At 56.4% G+C, this 19,295-nt stretch overlaps 1 protein-coding gene across 2 annotated transcripts in view; it reads right to left on the minus strand.

Annotated features, from left to right (window-relative positions):
• Positions 1-4,370: 4,370 nt before the first annotated feature.
• Positions 4,371-19,295, minus strand: part of HR (HR lysine demethylase and nuclear receptor corepressor) — a 52,060-nt gene continuing 37,135 nt past the window's right edge. The window contains exons 5-19 of one of the 2 annotated variants that reach the window (XM_084614919.1): positions 17,700-17,929; positions 15,904-16,053; positions 14,674-14,769; positions 14,102-14,223; positions 13,482-13,563; positions 12,776-12,936; positions 12,208-12,423; positions 11,601-11,772; positions 10,817-10,892; positions 7,944-8,074; positions 7,264-7,383; positions 7,046-7,185; positions 6,623-6,799; positions 5,984-6,112; positions 4,371-5,241 (exon numbers count right to left, since the gene is read on the minus strand). In XM_084614919.1, coding sequence (XP_084471045.1) covers positions 5,179-5,241; positions 5,984-6,112; positions 6,623-6,799; positions 7,046-7,185; positions 7,264-7,383; positions 7,944-8,074; positions 10,817-10,892; positions 11,601-11,772; positions 12,208-12,423; positions 12,776-12,936; positions 13,482-13,563; positions 14,102-14,223; positions 14,674-14,769; positions 15,904-16,053; positions 17,700-17,929 — 2,065 coding nt within the window. In that variant the 3' untranslated portion in view covers positions 4,371-5,178. Of the gene's footprint in view, positions 5,242-5,983; positions 6,113-6,622; positions 6,800-7,045; positions 7,384-7,943; positions 8,075-10,816; positions 10,893-11,600; positions 11,773-12,207; positions 12,424-12,775; positions 12,937-13,481; positions 13,564-14,101; positions 14,224-14,673; positions 14,770-15,903; positions 16,054-17,699; positions 17,930-19,295 lie in introns of both variants that reach the window. The other variant, XM_084614920.1, reaches the window with a different exon arrangement.

Here is a 19,295-nt window from a genome sequence, read left to right on the forward strand (position 1 = left end):
GAGGATGGCTCCTTTTAACACTGATTGTAGGAACTCTGGATGAAATGCACTCTGCCTCCCCTGCATCCAACCAGCCACGCAGCGCAGGGCTGCCCTCACCCCCATATATTCACACACTGTCTGACTTGGCCGGGGCACACCACTGCCTTACACCCAGAGCCCAGGGACACCTGTGAGCGGGAATCCCGGTCCAAAGAGAAAAGGTGGAGTTAAGAATGAGGACAGTTTTGTTCTGGGTAGGAAACGGGGAGCAGGGGAGGGAGGGATACAAGGCAGGAAGACTGAGGTGAGTGAGAAGGAGAGATGAGGGGGAAGGAAAGACGTGGAGAGAAAGCTTGGGGAAGGGGAGAGGTATGCAGCCAGTGCTGAGTGCACCAGGGACAGCAATTCGGAGGGAGATTGGGTATACAGGCCGTGCTGGGGATAGAACAGCAACTGTCTCTGTTTTCCAGAAGCACAGTGGCCTTGGAAAGTGTGTTAGGACCCCCCCCACACACACACACAAGGCAGTGTACTCATCTCAAGTGGCGGGGAGCCGGGGAAGAGAAGGAGACCAGTCTACGAGTTAGGACACCAGGGTCCTGTTCCCATCTCTGTCAGTGACTTGCTGTGAGAACTAGACAACAGCAGTACTCAGCTACCTTGTCGAGGGGCTGTGTGGCTGAGCCCATTGTCTGTGAACTCTTTGAGATCGTGGGACGAGAAGGGACACGTGAGGCATGTCTGATTCCCAGATTGGCGCTTGTTCTGATGAGACTGACAGCAGGGGAGGACAAGGCCTGCTTCGACTATGAACTCCCTGGGGCAGGGACTGACTTTTTGGTCTGTTTGTGCAGCACATAGCCCAGTGGGGTCCTGATCCATGAGGGGGGCTCCTGGGCATTTCGGTCATACAAACAAGAATGAGTGGGAACTGGCCTCAGCCCCACCAAACTCATTTCACTGACTAGCTGCAGGATGGGAAGGGCTACCATGCAGGGCTGGTTTTGAAGTATCCACCTAGTCGTGGAAGTTCCCTCTGCCACCATCAGTCTCTGAACCCTCCCCACCCTTCCTTCGGCTCCAATGCCTGGAGCCAGGGGCAGCGTTTCTGAGGCTTTTTGCTTGCCTCACTCACAGGGTCTTTGTCTCCTGGAAAAAGGGAAATCCCAGCTAGCGGGCGGGATCAAGCCCTGGCCTCCCAATCCAGAGTCGCAAGCGGCTGGAGATGCCTGTGGAAAGAGGGGGGAGCGCAAGGCCCAGCCAAGCATAGCAGCACTGGCCCACGCATGGCAGCGTTCACCGGGCCAGCAGCCAACAGGAGCATCTGGGCTAAACTTACCCAAGCGCCTCACTTGACAGTGTCTAATTCACAGCAGCCTGAAATGGCCGGCTCTTAATCTGATAGGATTGGCTGCTTTATCCTCCCTGACCCTGGCTGACCCCGCCCTTGCAGGCTAAGCTCTCAGCTCTTCCACATCTGCAGGGCGGAGCAGGGGCTCGGGAGGATGGAGTTTATTTTAGCTGGCGGGCTGCTGCACGGTTGCTGTCCAGAGGGTGCTGACGAGACTGGAGGATTCTAGCACTGGAAGGAGCCCCAGGTCTGGAGTGGCCTGGAGGAACTGTCCTAAAAAGGAAACAGGAGTGGGAGACGGGATTCCCCCTTCCTCCCTGAGCTCCCAAAGGGCAGTGAGTCATCCAGCCAGGCTAGGGCTGTGGATTGCCAGAAGGGAAACAAGAACATTGACAGGGCAGCCAGGGGGGCTGTGTACAGGGCTGTCGACTGGGCCCGTCGGGAGCAACAAACATGGAAATCTGACACTTCCCCTTGCCAGCCCGTCCTGCCCCAGGATCTCAAAGTGCTTTAGGAACATCAGGGCGCTCAAGTCCCCACTCAGCATTATTGACACAATCAGGTCAGGGAGAGATGGGAACAGAACTCAGATTTTGGACTCCTACCCCTGCTCTGATCCTCATCCCTGACTCCCAGGCAGTCTCCCCAGCTCTAACCACTAGACACCACTCCCCTCTCACGGTTGGGAATAGAACCCAGGAGCCCTGACTGCCAAGCCCATTGCTGTATCCATATTACACCATCCTTCCCAGGATGGCCGCACCGAGAGCCCCATCCATGAGATGGGCCCATTGCCATGGGAACTGGACCCTCAAAGGGCCTGGCGGTTTTGGGGAGAGAACTGGCACTCTTTAGAGCATTGCTACCGATATGTCAAGCACCAAATGCCATAATCCCAATGGACATCCCTTGGGAGATCATGACCAGTGTGGTAACATCATCAGGGCAAACCTTCTGTGTGACGACATCAAAACGAGCCCTGAGCCAAAGGACACAGAATGAACCCTGGCATGACATCATCAAAGGAAGCAAAAATGCGAAAACACTACACACCACGACATCATCAGAATAAGTTCCTGGTGTGAGGCCAGCAGAACAAGCCGAGGCCATGATGCCCCAAATACGGCCAGCCAGTGCAGTGTCACAACTCGGATGAGACTCTGTTATGACCTCATCACAAGCTGCAACAAATCACGATGCCCATCACCACCAGCATCTCCAGTGATGTCACTATGCAGCGCCACCGTGGGCATCCCACATGATGCCAACAGGTGGGAGGGCAGCAGAGCTAGCAAGGAAACGGGTCACTCACCTGCTGCGTATGAGAATGGCCCCTGGCTGCCTGTGCAGGGTCCCCCATTCACATGAACGGCACCACAGCCCTGCACTGAGAGAACAGTACCTCTCCGTGCCCCAGAACACCCTCATCCTGCTCAGGCCAGGCATGGCTATGCCACTGGAATCCCCAGCAGGGAGTTACATGCAGCTTCCCCGCCATTGTGTATTGGGGAGGGGGTTTCTAAGTTGGCCATTCCCTTCCCGCTCCTGCACCGGCAGAGTGGCCTCTGGCCTGCCACACACTTTGGAAAGGGTTAAGCAGCAGCCCGGGCCCTAAGGTTTAATTACAAAGGGAACTGCTAAACCAGAGAGACTTTTAATCCCTTGGCCTCCTCCCCACGCACACTGCCAACTGGTGTAGCAGAGAACAGATGGGAACAGGCCCTCCGGCGATTCACAGGCACTGGGGGAGGAGAGAGGCTCCACTCCTTTGCACAAGCTGAGGCCGCCCTTGTGCTGCCTGAGACCATGGCAGAGGGAGAAACCGAGGCAGAGCCTGAGAGTGCAGAAGCAGCCTCCCACCCTTTCTGGTGCAGAAAGAGCAGAGAGCTGACGTGACCTCCCCACCCAAGTAGGGTTGCCAACATGGTATTTCAAAAATAAGGGACTGTTTTCTTAGCACTCCCACCTCACCCCTCCTCCTGATATTATCATTATTAATAATAATCAGCAGTACTCACCTACACTTGCCAGGGGTATTTCTTGCTGCTCTTTGCAGCACTCAGCAACTCCCAATCTTGTTGCACAGAGATGAAAAAATATAGGATGTCCCCTGTAATAAGGGACCATTGGCAACCCTACGCCCAAGCCACAACCTCCTGTGTGGTCCAGGCCTCTCCGCATTGGTCCGCAGGGCTCTAGGGAGAGCCCAGATGCTTGCTCCCCTTGGGAGGTGACCTCACAAGTGCATGTGCCACCTTTCTCCTGCCTTTGTTACTCCTGCTGGGAGGGACCGCCAGCCAGGCAGGATGGGCTGTTGCAATTACTGCATGACCTCGCCCCACTTAGCTCACTCAGCCACCCTGCAGAGCAATGAGAGCGTGGCCTGGAGAGATGCAGGCAGACAGGAGAGTGGAATAAACCAGAGGACCTGTTTGATGCACCAATTAAAATGGTGTCTGCTGCCAGGGGGAGGAGGGCAGCAAGGGCAAGGGAAAGGGGATTTGGGGAGCAGCAGACTGTCTGCCTTCCTCACCCCAGCTGGGTGGTGGGACCTGCCCTCCCACTCCATTCCCCAGTTAGGGAGACAGGTCATACCAGCCTGCTCCCAGGGACTGGGGAGAGAGAACAAGGGGGCATGGCTAGGAGAGTGGGGGTCTGGTCAATATTGTCACTAGACAAAGGCCTCAGAAATGCCCCCCTCCCACACACACTAGTGCCACCCCCTAACCTGTCCACACACTCCTGTAGGGTTCAGGGAGACTCACTGGGTCGGGCCCCTCAATGATCCGGATTCTCAGTCCACAGGGAGCCAGCAGTGGCCACAGAGGAGAGATGGACACGGAGGTGGGGAAAGCGGGGAAGGCCGGGTGGAGATCTGGGTCTCAAACCAGTGCAATGGCATTGTTGGCTGATGGGTCTTGAGGTGGGAGGCTCCAGTGCCCTTGGTTAGCTCCCCCTACCCCCAAGCCCCACCCCAAGCCCCGAGACACCAGTGAAGGGGAGTGCATGACAATTAAATGGACATCGATTCTGCATGCGACGTCGGCCGTGTCTCCTCGAAGACTCGTCTCAGCCGTTTATTTCCATGGCTCACCCACCCCTAGGCCCATTGGCCCTCGCCTCCACCCTGAGAGGATCTGCTGGGACGGAGACCTGGCCAAGGTCCCTCCCGCAGACCGCGCCGCCCCCGGGAGCGAGCACCGTGGCGTGACATCGCCGAAGTAAGCACCAAGTGTGACGTCGCCAGGGCGAGCAGCGGGAGGACGCCACGGGAGTAAGCACCGGGTGTGACGTCGTGTGGGCACGGCACGGGCTCTGCGGGGTAGGTGGAGCTGGTACAGCCGGCAGCAGCATATAGGACAAGTGCTCAGTACAGAACGGTTGCAAGAGAAACCCAAGGAGTCCCGTGGGTCGCTGGAAGCTTGAATCCCGTGGGACTCACTGGCGCTTGGCTGGCTCCTGGCAGGAGCTGCATGGAACATGCTGGGGGTCGCATCACTTGGGAGGATGGTATCTCAGGTGGTTCATCCCCTCCTACCTGTCCGCGTCACAGCTTCTGCCCTTCCTGGAGCAGGGGAGTGGCTGGGCCTGAGCATGCTTTGGCCGCATTTTGTCCAGCAGCCATCTTCCTCGTTACAGGCCCTGCGCTCTGGTCACTTCAGCCTGACAACCCTGGCCTGTCACAGTCAGTGCCAAAGAGCCACTCCCCATCCAGATAGGCGGATGTGGGGCTCCCCAGGAATCCTGTGCTGCTGCCCCCTTCGTTTCAATTCTTCCTCCTGGACTCCTAGAGGCCCCGGTCTGAAGCCAGTCCTCCGTCTCCACGCTGCATGCCTGCCAGTGCCTTAATTGTAGCCCTGCAGGGTCCCCACTGCGTCCCTCACAGCACCATAAACCAGGCTGTCCATCTGCAAGGGAAGGGAAAGAAGCAGGGTTCAGACACTGGCTTACGAGGTCATGAAGGCATCAGTGTAACTCCTTGCACCCCTATAGAGCAGCTCAGCTGAAAGGACCCCAAGGCTCTTTGCATCAATGGACCTGATTCTCCTCTCCCTCACATCCATGTAAAGCAGGAGGAACTCCACTGAAAACAATGGAATAACACCAGAGCTGAGCCAGCCTAAGGAAGGCGAGATCAGGCCCTTTATACAGAGAAGCCACTTCGCCTCAAACCAAAATGCAGCCAGCTCCAGGGTAGAACACAACCGCTGGTGGACATCAGCGCTGCACAACAGTTTAGGGCAGGAAGCAAAGTACAATCCTGTATTCACTTGAAACTGCAGGGGGATTTTAAGGAGGCAGAGTGTAGTTACCCACATTGAAATCTGGGCATGCAGGATGCCAGGGTTAATACTCTGTCTCTTGCAAAAATTACTTGGGTTCTAATGGCCACAGATGGTAAGACCCCCTCTGCTTTCAGCACTCTGGGGGGCCCCCAGCACCCCTGGATTCAGGAGTGAATCCCCAACAGCCAGACTTTTGGGGAGATCTGCCATCCATGTGCTGATCTGGCGGGATTCTGCTTAGCTGATCAGATGGCAGCCCACAGAACTTTTCCTGACCCCATCCAGCTGAGCCAGGCACCCATTACTACAGCAAGAGCCCCCACAGGTGGGACGGTGGTCGTGGGGAGGGAGGCTAGCTCCTGACCTGTGCATGAAGTCTCTGTGCCGTGCCGGCAGGGTCTGTGGCCTGGGCCACGAGCCGTGCCGAGCGGGCGGCGTTCTCCGGTGACAGGAATCTCTGCATGACGCTGATAGTACTGCTGAGGCTCTGCACCTGCCGTGGGGGAAGGAGAGCGCGTGAGGGAGCCCAGGGGTGCCGGGGCAGCATCAGAAGGGTGGGAAGACACCATCCTGCCAGAGGAGAGAGTATCACCTTGGGACTGGGCATCCGGACATGGGGATACGCTGCCTGCGCCAGCTGACCAATGCACGGATAAAAAGCCCCCTAGGAGCTAGCGTGACCTAGTGGGGAGGGCACTGGGATTTAGGAAACCAGGATTCGATTCCCAGCACTGTTGCTAGGTGACCTTGGGCAATCACTTCCCCTCTCCGTGCCTCAGTGTCCCCATCTGTAAAGTGGGGATAATGACATGGGCCCTCTTTGTAAAGTGCTTGGAGTGCTGATGAGACGTGCTAGATAAGAGTTAGACGTTATTATTAAGAAGGAGACTCTCAGCTCTGGTTAGGGTAAAAGGGGGTAGCAGTTAATAGGGGCACCCTACCCCTACCCAGGGGCAACTGTTATGGGGAGAAGACTAAAGTGAAACAGAGCCAGGCTCCTGACCTGGTACGGAGCCCCTGTTGGCACCAGCACTGCATCCCCCATGAACTGGAGCAGGGTCCAGCCGCTCACGCCACATTCCTCCCGCAGCCTCCTCCGCAGAGACGCATCCAGGTAGCAGCTCCTGTGGCCGTTCAGATCCAGCTGGGTCACACTGTCCTCCCCTTGGGCTTTGCACACCTGCCAGGGGAAAGGGTGGAGCGGACATGAGATGAGTTTGGCAGGTCTCAGTCAACAGCTTTGCAAAAATCTGCTGCCCTGCCCTGGGGTTCCTTTGTGGGAAATCTCAGCAGAGAAGCCTAGGGCTGAGTGGGACACATGCAGACTAGACCCTGGGTGCAGTCCTAGGAGGAGAAGTACTGGAAGTAGATTTATGGGCCCATCTGGAATGGACTCTGGGCACAGGCCCCTGCAAGAATCACTCACCTTCTGTAAGAACCCCTTGATGCAGTCAGCATCCTCTGCTCGGAAGACATGCCACAGGGCTCCTGCCCAGTTCCTCATGTCCCAGAGCCGCTCCTTAAGGACGTCATCGACTCCATCCTCTTCCGCCCTCCGGAGAATCTCTGTGGCACAAAGGGACGGGTATTTGGGGGTGGTGGTTTGCCAGCAACCTGGAGCCCAATCAGTTCCTGGAGCCCTACCTTTCTGGACACTGTGCCCATCCAGTGGGTACGCCCCAACGTACACCAAGACGCTGATGGAATCGGTCACCTCCACTGTCAGGTTTTTGGTCCCAACGGTCCTGTCCTCGGGGGCCACACCTGGGAATCGGGAGCAAATGTCCCATGAGAATTCAGCTCAGTTCATGCACTGGCCCAGCAGCTCCCTCATCTGAGCCAGGAAGAGGCTGCTTCCCAGCCTCTGCTGTTTCCCAAAAGAGGATACTGTGGTTTCCAGAGCTTTAATGAAGAGACAACAAGCCTGTGTGCATACAGCGCCTAGACAATGGGGCCCTGATCTCACTCGGGGTCTCTAGACACTACCATAACATGTGTAATAAATGGGACTGATAACATGGTAACTCCCCGCTAGGGAACCCAAGCAGATCTATTGGCTCTGTTGGAGACCAGCAGAGAAACAGATCAGCCTCTTGTAAATACAGAGGCACCAAAGCAGGGCAGTGAGGATAAGGCACCGGACGGACAGTCAGGACTCCTGGGTTCTATCTTCCACGGAGTCCATGTGGCCTTGGCTAAGTCTCTGCCTCAGTTTTCCCACCTGTCAGTGGCAGATAATGAGGCTTGCCCTGCTTTGCGAAGCACTTTGAGACATACAGGCAGTACAAGAGCTAATTAAAATGCAAGTGGAGAGCAGGACAAACCATAGGCAGCACAGATCTGGGGACTCAGCCACTGCCTGCCTTGGCTACCCGGCAGGTAGGAGGCTAAGTTCAGCTTTCCATCATGCCCACAGTACTCCAGCAGCGGCAAACTGGCATAGAGGTTTTCAGCCCTGTGGGAGAGAGGAGAAGACTCGTAACTCCCCAAACTAGAGCATGTCACTCTCTCCCCCCGCAGCTCGTTTTGCTGCCATTCTCCCAGCCGATGGGCCAGCCCTGGGCATTCAGACTCTATCATACAGGAGCATGTTCTGAGGAACAGACAATAGGAAGGAATGACGGGTGCCGAAAAGGTGACTCCTTCCCCTAGCTTGCAGCCAGCCTGCAGGAAATCACACACCGCCACACTGAGTAGGTCTACACTGCAAAAAAGCTCTTAACTCAGGTCAGCCGGGGGTGTGCTCCTGACTTTTTTAAGTGCAGGTACTCTGCCCCTGCTGGTGTGACCCTGCTCCACCAGTAAGACTCCACAGCATGTTTCTGTATAAAACGGTGTCCGCCATGCGGCATGACTTTGCCTGTACAGTGCATACAAAGCCAAAAGTGCAAGGACACTGTTCCTGCAGGTTCCTGCCCCACAGCCTTACTGCGGTGACCTGGCTTGAGTTAAAATAGAGCAGGGAAAACACAGCAACTCAGCTCAGGTTAAAGCCTGTGGGAGCCTGGGGTTGAACGTGAGCTGCTAACCCGATTTGCAATGTCTTCCCTGCTATTTGAACCCACGTTGGCCAACCCAAGTTAAGAACACCCCTTTCTTTGAAGTGTGGACACACTGACTGGGTCTGGGTTTTAAAGAGCACTGGGAAACGTTACGGCCCACAATAACAGGCCAGATTTTCCTCTCCCAGTTAACCCATTGAAACGCCACTAACTGCAGGGGGACGCCCCTGTATTACAGCAGCGTAACAGACAGAAGCACTGGGCTTGCGGGGTGCTAGGGAGGTTATTGACAAAAATCTGAAATACCCCTGGTTACTCAAAGGTGGCAGAGCCTGCCCGGGGATCCTTGCCCAGCCACGTAGCCTACCCAAATCAGCAAGGAGGTCACAGATGGCACCTACACGCTGACTTTGCCCTTTCATTTATTAGGCGCTCCTTTCAGCTTTATCCCTTTGCACTGCATCAGTTGCTCACGGAAACAACCATGGCACAGGCATGGGCAGAACTTGGGAATGCCCCCAACCGTACTACGGAGCTTATGAAGCTGTGAAATCAAGGCATTTATGCCATAGTTCGAACGGCCGCATACACCTGGGGAGGGGCTGGTCTGGAAGTCAGGGCTCCTGAGCTCCATTCCCAGCTTGGGAAGGGGAGTGGGGGCTAGTGGTCAGAGCAGGGGGGGCTGGAAATTTTATTCCCCACTCTGCCATCAACTCTTTCTGTGAGCATTCTATGCCTCAGTTTCTCTGTCTGTAACATGGGGGGAAGGCAGCCTCAGAGGATGGTTACAAAGACTAGTCAATGTGTCTCTGTGGCTTTGAGGTCCTTGGATGGAAGGAGATATGTACGGTGAATGATCAGGGTTTGTTCACAGAAATGGCTTTTGTTTTGGCCTGTCCCTAATACAAACCAGTGATACGCTCAGATGTTGTAACAAGATGCTATCGGGCCGTCCCTGAAGGGTGAGAAGGCAGAGACGGACTCGGCCCGAGACTGATCTCTGGGGGCCTAGTCTCAGCCGGGAAGTGGGGTCAGGACAGCACTTGGGATTTCCCTCCCCAAATCCTCTTGCCTTCCTAGAATTGGGAGCTTGATCCTCAGTCTAAAATGAGTGTGAACCCCACCCCTGAAGTCAGCAGGGCAGAGCTGTGTGCCGGTGTGACGGATGAGACATGGTGCAGGGCAATAAGGTGCAGGACTCTGAGAACAGGCTGAGCTGGAGTCTCCCTCCCATGTGGGGTGCTGCCCTACAGGACCCTGTTATAGGGATCTGCAGTGGGGGCTGCCCTGCTGCATAAAAGCTAAGTCCAAAGAGCCCCTGTGTATTGTGCTGTGGTTTCCCTCCTTCGGGACCCCAGAGTGCACTCCTGTAATGGTAGGGAAGGAGGCGAGGCCGTGGCATGGAGGCTGTGAGGAGACCATCGCTTACAGCCACAGAGCCAGCAGACCGAGAATACTCCCTGTGCCCCAGTGGAAAAGGTAGGTCCTGGCAGGGGCTGCCGCTGCCCCAGCCGCCTGCCAGCTCCTCGCCACCTCCTTCCAAAATAAAAACACATGGATGTGAAAAACAAGGCCTGTTTTTTCCGCTCCCCATCCCATGGCAGCGGCAGGCTTACAAGCTACTGGGAAAGTGGCAGGCAGAGGGGGCCTCAACAGCTTGGCTCAGCCCTGCACTCACACAAGGGGCGGGTTCAGCCCTGGGAGCTAAAGCCACTCTAAGCTAAGTCTCCTTCCCCAGATGGCTCTGGGGCTGCCCATGCAAGGAGGTAGCCCAGGGGATCTGGAAAAGCCAGGCCTGGGCGCTCACCTGGGGAGTAGAAGGTGCTACCCATGTAGCGGCTGCCAATCACGGCAGGTTCACTGAGAGATGCACTTCCACGGTGACCAACCATGTGCAGTGGGGGCATGTACCTCCATGCTAATGGCTAGTGGCCTGCACACCGGCCTGAGGTCCAGTCCCAGCTCTGACACTGAGGTGAACCTGGAAGGGTCCTAACCCTACAAAGTGGGGAGGAGATGATGTGAGGGAGTGGATGTAGAGGCAAGGATGGGTGCAGGTGAGTGGGAAGATAGGATAAGGGTGTGGGCAAGCCGTGCGGAGTGGGGGGAACCATGGGTGGGTGAGCCGGCACAGAGAGGGAGAGCCGGGGGCAGGCAAGTGGGTAGCTTTCTCTCTGCCCCCAGTATCCACATACCTGCACCTTGGCATGTCCCCAAAGCTGCTCTCCAGCTTGAGCAGGTTCCCTTCGCTGTTCTCTGTCTCCAGGCATTCTGTAGGGAAAGGAAGAGCAGGGTCTTACAGACAACTGGGTCTCCCACTTATGCAGGCTGCGGGGAGCAGGGTGTCTCTCCTGGCAGAGCCCCTGCGCACCTCAAGCCTGCCTTGCTCCCCCAGCTTTACTCCCGCTGTAACTCAAAGCATCAGACCTTCCCCGGCAGCAGGACGGTGCAAGTATCAAGTGAATTTCCCCTCCACATGCAGCCAGAGCACAGAGGCTGGTGCCCACGCTCACTGTTAGAGAAGTGCATGGTAGGTCCCTGCAGTTGCCCATGCTATCCCAAGCCTTATTTTTTGGCTGGGTCTGTCCTGTCCGCACTATGGGGAAGGGATGATAAATAACCCTGGTTCCCTTGTGCCTTTTTAAACTCAGACTGACTTTATTGCAGCAGAAAGGAGCCAGATCTCTCCCCCCACGCCCTGGAGACTGGTAGCTTCTGTACACACAGGACAGATGCTTCCTCTCCACACTGTCCTGCCAACAGGCCTCAGCCCAGCCCTGGAGGGACCCTTTCTAGGGGGTAGAGTGCGGTTAGTGCTGGGTTTGTGACGTGGGCATCTGTCTACTAGGCACTGCCCTGAGACCCAGCACCCTCCTTTCTAACAAGCCGCGGTACAACAGTCCCCACCCCACCTGCAGGTGCCCAATGGAGCCAGCCCCGCCTCCATGCTAACCCTCCGGCAAGCTCTCAGCTGCTTACTGGCACTGGAGGTAAAGCCATCCCAGAAGTCCTTGCTGCTGATCCTTGTCCAGCCCGGCTGGCTTCGCAAGTTCACCGCCTGTACCTCCTGCTCCCGCTGCTCGTGGCAGAACGACTCGGGCTCCCACAGGTTTCTCTTCAGTGTCTTCTGCAGCCCTGAAACCAAGACAGGCTGCGGGGGGGCAGCACAGGGGAGGCGGAGGTTACCGGGCTGGAGCGTGCCTAGAGAGTGTGCAGGAGACGTCATCCCAGGGAGAAGGGCATGGGGGGCCAGAATGGAATGCTATAACCCTTGGGGGGAGTGCAGAGGGGCAGACAAGGCTGCTCCCAGCCCTTCAACAGGGGACCCTCAAACAGCAACCCCAGTGGGGTGGTAGAACAAGCCCCTTCCCCATGCAGCAGCCCTGGGAAAAGCCCTCCTCTCTGTGTGGTACTGAGCTGAGGGAACAGCCTGGACAGCCCCCGGGCCAGCACATCACTAAGGACCGTGGGGCTCTGGTGTGGCACTGATGCAACAAAGCACACAGGTGACAGGGATGGGGTGGGACTGAGGAGACAGCCCAGAGAGATCCCTCGAGACTATAGGTGCTGGTGTTACTGTCCCTACCTGGCCCTGCCTCCAGTGCTCCTGGAAGAGCTTGTAGTTGCAGGAGTGGTTTGGATCATGAAGCCACAGGAGTCCCCCCGGGGCCAGGATGCAGTGGGAGACCTGCGGCTCAGGGGGGCTGGGGCTCCTCAGCTCACACTCTGAGTGCTTCTCCTGGATCTTCCTCTCCACCACCTGGGCAATGATGCTGTCCAGGATGTTGGTGATCCTGTTGTCCTGTGAGGGCAAAGGACCAAGACTGAAACCCCAGTGTCTCCACGGCATCCTTACCACCCTACCCCTTTCCCAGGCCCCTCTCCCCGGGGACGTGACTGATAATCCCTCCCATGAAGTAAGCACAGCCCCGTCGGAGCCAATCTCCCTATGAGATCCAACCTCGGGGACCCGGGATCATTCACCCTGGAGATGGGCCTGGGGCACGTAGCTTGGATCTGGGATTGGATCGGAATCTGTACTGGGGGGCCTAAGTTGCGGAGCTCAGATCCAGGTGTTGGAAGTGGGAGGCCCAGCCCATGTCTGAAGGGAGGTCCCCAGCGGTAGAACCAGCAAAAGAACGGCCTGTACTCACGCTGGGCAAGGCCGGGGAGACGGGCGCGAATGCCATGCGGATGCCGTTCTGCCCCAGGCACAGCCTGACGGCCGTAGAGGTCAACAGCTCGCAGAGAGTGGATGTCTGCACTGTACCCTTAGGGCCCGGCTCGCTCAGCGGGTGGACGGAGTCTGGGCTTTCTAGGGATGGGGGGCGAAAGGGGAAGGGTTGGAGAGATGTCACCGATACCCTTCCCCCAGGGGACTCTGAGCTGGGCGTCCCACAAGGGCAGAACAGCAAGTCCATAGGTGCCCGCAGGAGACCCTGCTCCCCCAGGCACAGAGCAGGTACCGTTAGGAGCCATGCAAGGGTCTCTCTCTCAGCTCTGTAGTCTGCCCTACAGCCCCTGAACTCCACATTGCACCTCAGTCCTGGTCCTGCAGCTCCTCCCCTGCCCCCCCCCTCACCCCCCACGCACAACTACCCAAGCCCTGGGTCTTTCCCAGTCCTGACCCAGGTTACACTGCTTTCCCATGTACACTGGGGACTCGCACCTCTCCCGTGGTGTCTTCTATTCCCACAGAGGTGGTACAGCACATGCACCCGGCCCGCCTCACCCATCCCCTCTGCCTCCCAGAGGCTGCAGAGGAGGAGGGCTGGTTTGCTCCCTGCTGCATCAGTGGCATGCACAGAGAGCGTCCAATCCTTCTGTGCACGCAGCAGAGACAGAATCGGCGAGACCTACCTTCCTTGATTTCCCTCGACCCATCTGTCTCTCCGTTGCAGGCAGGTTGTAGCAAAGGTGTCAGGTTCCCCATCTCCGCCTTCTGAAACATCCAAAGTGAGGGGTCCATGAGGGCGCCCCAGGTGGGACCATCTCCCAGCCTTGCTCCCTCTAGCCTCCCTCCCAGGAGGGCTCCATAACTATTCCTCCAGACATCAAACTGCGACTAAAGGCACTGATACCCCAGGCCCCACGGAGCCCAGCAGGCTGGGGCCTGCTATCATGGGATACCCCATCTATTACAGACAAGAGCAGCCCCTGCCAGTGGGGTACATGGCTGGGAGTGAGATTCAGGCCCCCACCCATAGCACCCCCAGCACGACTGCTCCCGCACGGTGCTTCTCTGGGCATGCCGGGTGCTTGGAGTTACTATGGATACACCTCTGTTGCTACCATTGCTTGCTCCCCATCACCCCTCTGAATGCCAAGCGGGGTGTCTCCTACTCAGACACACAGTTCCTTTTACATCCAGCCTCCCCCACCCCCCCGTGTTCTCCCTGCCCCCTCCCATCCCATCCCAATAGACCCCACTCTGGCTGCTTTCCCCCTACACCCATCCCGCCCCTACCCCTGAATCATACCTGCCCGCCCCTCGTGTTGTCGGTGAGGCTCTTGCTCAGGATGCTCAGTCTGCAGGGGCAGTGCGACTCGATGTCAAACTTCACCTGCACTTCGTGCATCAGCTTCCAGAGCTCAGCCAGGACTAGGAGAAGGATGGAGGTGGGTTAGAGCAGGCGGCAGGTCTGAGAGGCGACAGCATTGCTTAGCAATAGCGTTTTGCACAGCTCTGTCCCAGCCAGTTCCTCCCTCAAAGCACGGCAGGAGCTCAGCAGGGAGGGAGCGGGAGCCCTGACTGCGGATGAGATCGTTGTGACTGCAGCCCCAGCCTCTCCCAGCAGGAGGCGCTGCAGGGAGCAGGGTGGGAATGCTGGCTGTGGAGACATGCCCAGAGGGAAGCGCTGCAGGGAACGCAGCTAAAGGAGCACTGGATCAGATGCTTCCTTTTCGATTCCAGGTGCCAAGTAGGGATCGTTCCCCCCAAGCATAAAGCACAGGAGTGGGGAGCCCTGCCGAGCCCATTTCCCATGATCTGTACACCAGCTTCTCCTGCTGTTCGCCCAACTGCCTTGGGAAGCGCCAGGGGGTAGCTCACCATGGGTGGGGATGAACTGGGCAGGAATCAGGGACAGAACGTCATGGCCCTGCCCTTGGACACACTTGGCTGACTGCACAGACTCCTCTGCCCGGGCTAGAGAGAGAGAGAGAGAGAGAGAGAGAATGTGGGCACTAGTTATTGCTGAGAGCTGACAAACTCACAGGGACTGGAGCTGCTACCTCTCCCCACCCCAAAAAACTCTTCAAATTGGGAATTTTGAGATGGCTCCAAACTCAGACACTGGATGCAGGGAGAGGCTGAAATCCAGTTGCAAATTGTACCACTTGAGCCCTCTACCAACGTCAACAGAGTCGAAACAGCAGCACCAAGAATTCCGTCCATTCCCCCCCACCCCTCCCTTAGCCAAAGGACTTGTCTGGGCAGGGGTATTGGTGTAATTACACTCGTGCAAACCCCTAGCACAGAAACACTGCACCAGTGCAAAATGAGGTGTGCTCTCTCGTGCTACCCATCTGACATCGGTGCAGCCATACACTGACTTAGCTACACCCGTGCAAACAGGTCGCCATGCAGCATAGACAGGGCCTGTGGACCTCAGTGCAGTCAGCAACCTGCAAGATGAAGCCCTCAGCTCTTCAATCCAGGGCTCACAGAGGAAGGACTCTGCTCTGCTGCACACGTCTAAATGCAAATAGGTGTCACTTGGCTGGCGCTCATGGGAACCTATTCTCTGAATTAAATCCAAATGGGGAGGACTGTTCCCCGCATCCTAAGGGTTGCTTTGAGTCTGGGCTCCAAAAGAACCCAGCATTTCAATTTGTCAGTCAGTCAAAGTGGCACATTTCACCTTCCACCAGTCCCACACCGGATCCAGCTTCCTGCAACAGCGCCGTGATTTTCAGCCAAACTCTGGCTCGACCCGCTCTGAGTTTGGAGCCTGCAGCAACACCCAGAACCATGCTAGTGTCATGGAGCAAACAGGCTTAAGCTGCAAGTTTGGCTCTGGATTCTGCACACCCCACGCTGGGGGGCTGCATGTTCAGATCTGGAGCTTTGGCTCAACGGAGGGGCCATTTGCAAAATTCAGGTTAAAGGCCAGATACAAAACCTCCACCCCAGCAACCAGGACTGTTTGGATTGAGGGTTCCATTGTATGCTGTCGTACAATGCAGTACGTGCTCTCAGCTGACCTCCCGGACGGTTATAACTGCCCCAGGCCTGCCCCACAACGCTCTCCTGAAGTGCTTTGTGAACCTTGGGCACAACCTGGGCTGGCTCTCTCTCTCTTGGTCCGGTAGCACTCCGAGCACAGCTGGAACCCACAGCTGGAGCAGCTCCAGTGAGTGTTGAAGAGGCCGTGCCGGCAGGCATCGCAGGCTTGCTGGGCGTCTTTCCCTCGCCGCCAGGCGCTCACCCCTGCAAGCAAACAAATGCATTCAGCTGCTGGCCCCTCTGCTCCGGGACAAAGGCCCTTATCTCACATGGGACTCAGGCACTATGTACTCCAAATATTTGAGGTGTAAAGTCTGGGGTGCCTCTGTTTCCTGCCAAAGGCCCTTCTGTTTGGATTGGAAAGCTGCTCTCAACCACCACCGTGCTGCTGGGAACAAATTATGGGGGGAGGGGTCTCCTCCCTCCCCGGCTTTCCGGCTCCAACCATGTCACCGCTTCCCCTCCCCTTCATCACAAAGCTTCTGCCCGCATGGAAGAGCGTAACCTGGAGACAGCGGCACTAGAGCTGGCCAGGGAATTCAGTCTAACCCCAAGCCTGAGCTACGCTCCCTCTCTTTCCATACAGCTCCCCGAAACTGCCCTACAGCATTCCTGGCTTTCCCCAGGCTGCCCTGGCATGGGACAGCACCCTCCCCTGGGGTGAGCAGGGAATCTGCTTTCCACATGGCATGATCACACACTGCTCTCCATGGATCCGCGGCACAGAGGCAGCACCTCGGCTTGACACCAGAGTGGAGTGGAGTCTCCGTGGTCGCTCAGTCCCGGGCCCCAAGGTTCCTTTCCACCTCCTGCAGAGCGGGTGCATGTGGATAGCTCAGGTGAGGCCTGCAACACTGCCGCCAAGCCAATGAAGGGGAAAACAACCTCAAGCCTATGGGCCAGATTCTGCTCTCACTGACAGTGGTGTAAACGCAGAGGCACCCCCAGTGACTCCCAACTTGCACTGGAGCCACTGCGATCAGCACTGGATCAGATGCGCTGGAGACAGCCAGCAGAGGGGACGGGGCAGCACAGCACTTCACCGTGGCTCACTTCGGCAGGCACAAACCCAGCTTTCCAACCAAGGAACCTGAGCCACGCGGGCAGTGAGCGACTGTGGCCCAAGACCCAGGACAGAGAAACCCCCTTGTCAGCACAACCCTTTGGGAAATGGACTGAGCCGAGAAACGGCCCTCTCCATCGGACTCACAGGGCCCCACTGGGCACCTGCATTACAACTTACGGAGTCACTGGGCCTGTCTTCCCGGCTGTCAGGAGGTGCAGTCGCAGCCTGTGTGCTACACCAGAGCTGGCTTTGATCTAACTAGCACCAAGCTGGCTTGAGGAGCGATAGCAGGGAAGTTGTGGCTCTGCAGGCTAGTGCGGTGAGCCCAGGACCCCGGGTGCATACTCAAGGTGCCACCACCCATGCTGCTGCGGTGTCTCTGCTCATTTTCAAACTAGCTGGGTTAAAGCCGGCCGAGGCACGCCTACACATGCTGTAATCACACCTCCCAGCTGCAGTGCAGACACACAGGCACCTGCGACCTACCTCTCCCTTCTCTGGCCCCCAGCTTTGCACCAGTGTAAGTTCACCATTCACACAGAGACTCTCCTGACTCCCACTGGGGCCAGTTACAGAAGGATCAATCCCAGCGGGTGCAAAATGCAACAAGAATCACTATTCCCGGCTCACATTTCACGCCCTCTTTGCCCAGGGGGTAAGCGGTGACCCCAGGCACCGGGCAGGGGAGCGTCTAGCTTCTGTGGAATTCAGGGCGTCACACGCTGCAGTAGGTGAGCATCTCCGTGCCCCAAAGTGGTCCCCAGCACTTTTGTTTCTGACTTACTTTCGTTTTCCCCTTGAGCCCACAACCAGGCCTCTCTGTCTCTCCTGATGGCCTCACAGAACTGGTCCCCCAGAACGGAGAGGAGATACTTGGCGAGGCTGAGGCTGATGCTGATGTCCTGGGCCCTTCTCTCCCTGCTGGAGATCCTCAGGCATAAACTCTCGCCCTCGGCTTCGTCCAGCGTGGAAAATCCATCCACGCTCAGCTCTCCACTGTCAGAGAACGTGAGCCTAAAAGCAGCACAGAGAGGACTCAGCGATGGTCACAGCAAGGAGAAAACTACCAAGTGAGAGAGAGTCCAGGGGCTGTCAGGCCGGCTACCTGTGGCCAGCAGGCAGGGAGCAGGGCTTTAGCGTTCCAGGGCCAGGTTTCCTGAAGGGATAAAACTCCAGAGCCCATAATCTCAACCCAGATTCCCAGATTAGAAAGCCAGAAGGGCCCACTGTGATCATCTAGTCTGAGCTGCAGAACACAGGCCCGAGAACTTCCCTGAATTAACTCCTCATTGAACCAGAGCAGATCTATTAGGAAAACATCCAGCAGCCTTGATTCTACAATTGCCAGCGATGGAGAATCCACCACAGCTCTCGGTAACTTGTTCCAATGGTTAATTACCCTCGCTATTAAAAATGTGAGCCTTATCTCTCGTCTAAATTTGTCTCACTTCAATTCCCAGGCATAGGCTCCAGTTATACCGTTATCTGTGGGACTGAAGGGCCCTCTCTTATCAAATATTTGTTCCCCAGGCAAGTACTTATAAACTATGATCAAGTCATCCCTTAACCATCTCTTTGCTAAACTAAACTGATGGGGCTCCTGGCATCTATCACAAGAACGCGTTTTCCAATCCTTTCATTCAGTGGTGCCGTAGAAACCTAAGCACAACCTTGCGTGGGCCAAACAGATTCTACACATTTTGATAAGATTTGAAGTCACCTGTATTGATTTATATTTTAAGTTTAGCTTGTTTTGTAGGTATTTAGATAGAAACAACCTATGTCCAGTATTGTCTATTGACACACTTATGTAAACTAAACTGTTGTAAACATGATGACAAAACGCTAATTACTCGGCCGTTAGTATATTGTGTTGAAGCAGGCCACGGGCCTTATGCAATGTTCTGGTGGGCCATGTACGGCCCATGGATCGTAGGTTAGGCACTCCTGCTAATTGTTCCCGTGGCTCTTTTCTGAAGCCCCTCCAATTTATCAGCATTCTTCTTCACTGGTGGGCACCAGAACAGGACACAGTATTCCAGCAGCAGTCACGAGAATATCAGAGAGAGAGAGAAAATAACCTCCTTACACCTCCCCGTACATTCTCCCGGTGATACGTCCAAGGACTGCATTAGTGCTCTTGACCACAGGGTCGTACTGAGAGCTCACATTCAGCTGTTATCCACCATGACCCCCCCCCGGCTTTTTCAGAGTCCCCGCTTCCCCCAAATAGTCCCCCAACAGAACTGGCATCTGGTTACAGCATTGAGGTGAACACACTGACTCTAACAAACAGCACCATCAGATCTTTAATACACCCACTGGCAAAGGACCCTCGGATAGCTCTCTTCAGACAGAAATGCAGTCCCTACTGTATCGA

This window comes from Lepidochelys olivacea (assembly GCF_965140295.1).
Source record: "Lepidochelys olivacea isolate rLepOli2 genome assembly, chromosome: 26".
Lineage (NCBI taxonomy): Eukaryota > Metazoa > Chordata > Testudines > Cheloniidae > Lepidochelys > Lepidochelys olivacea.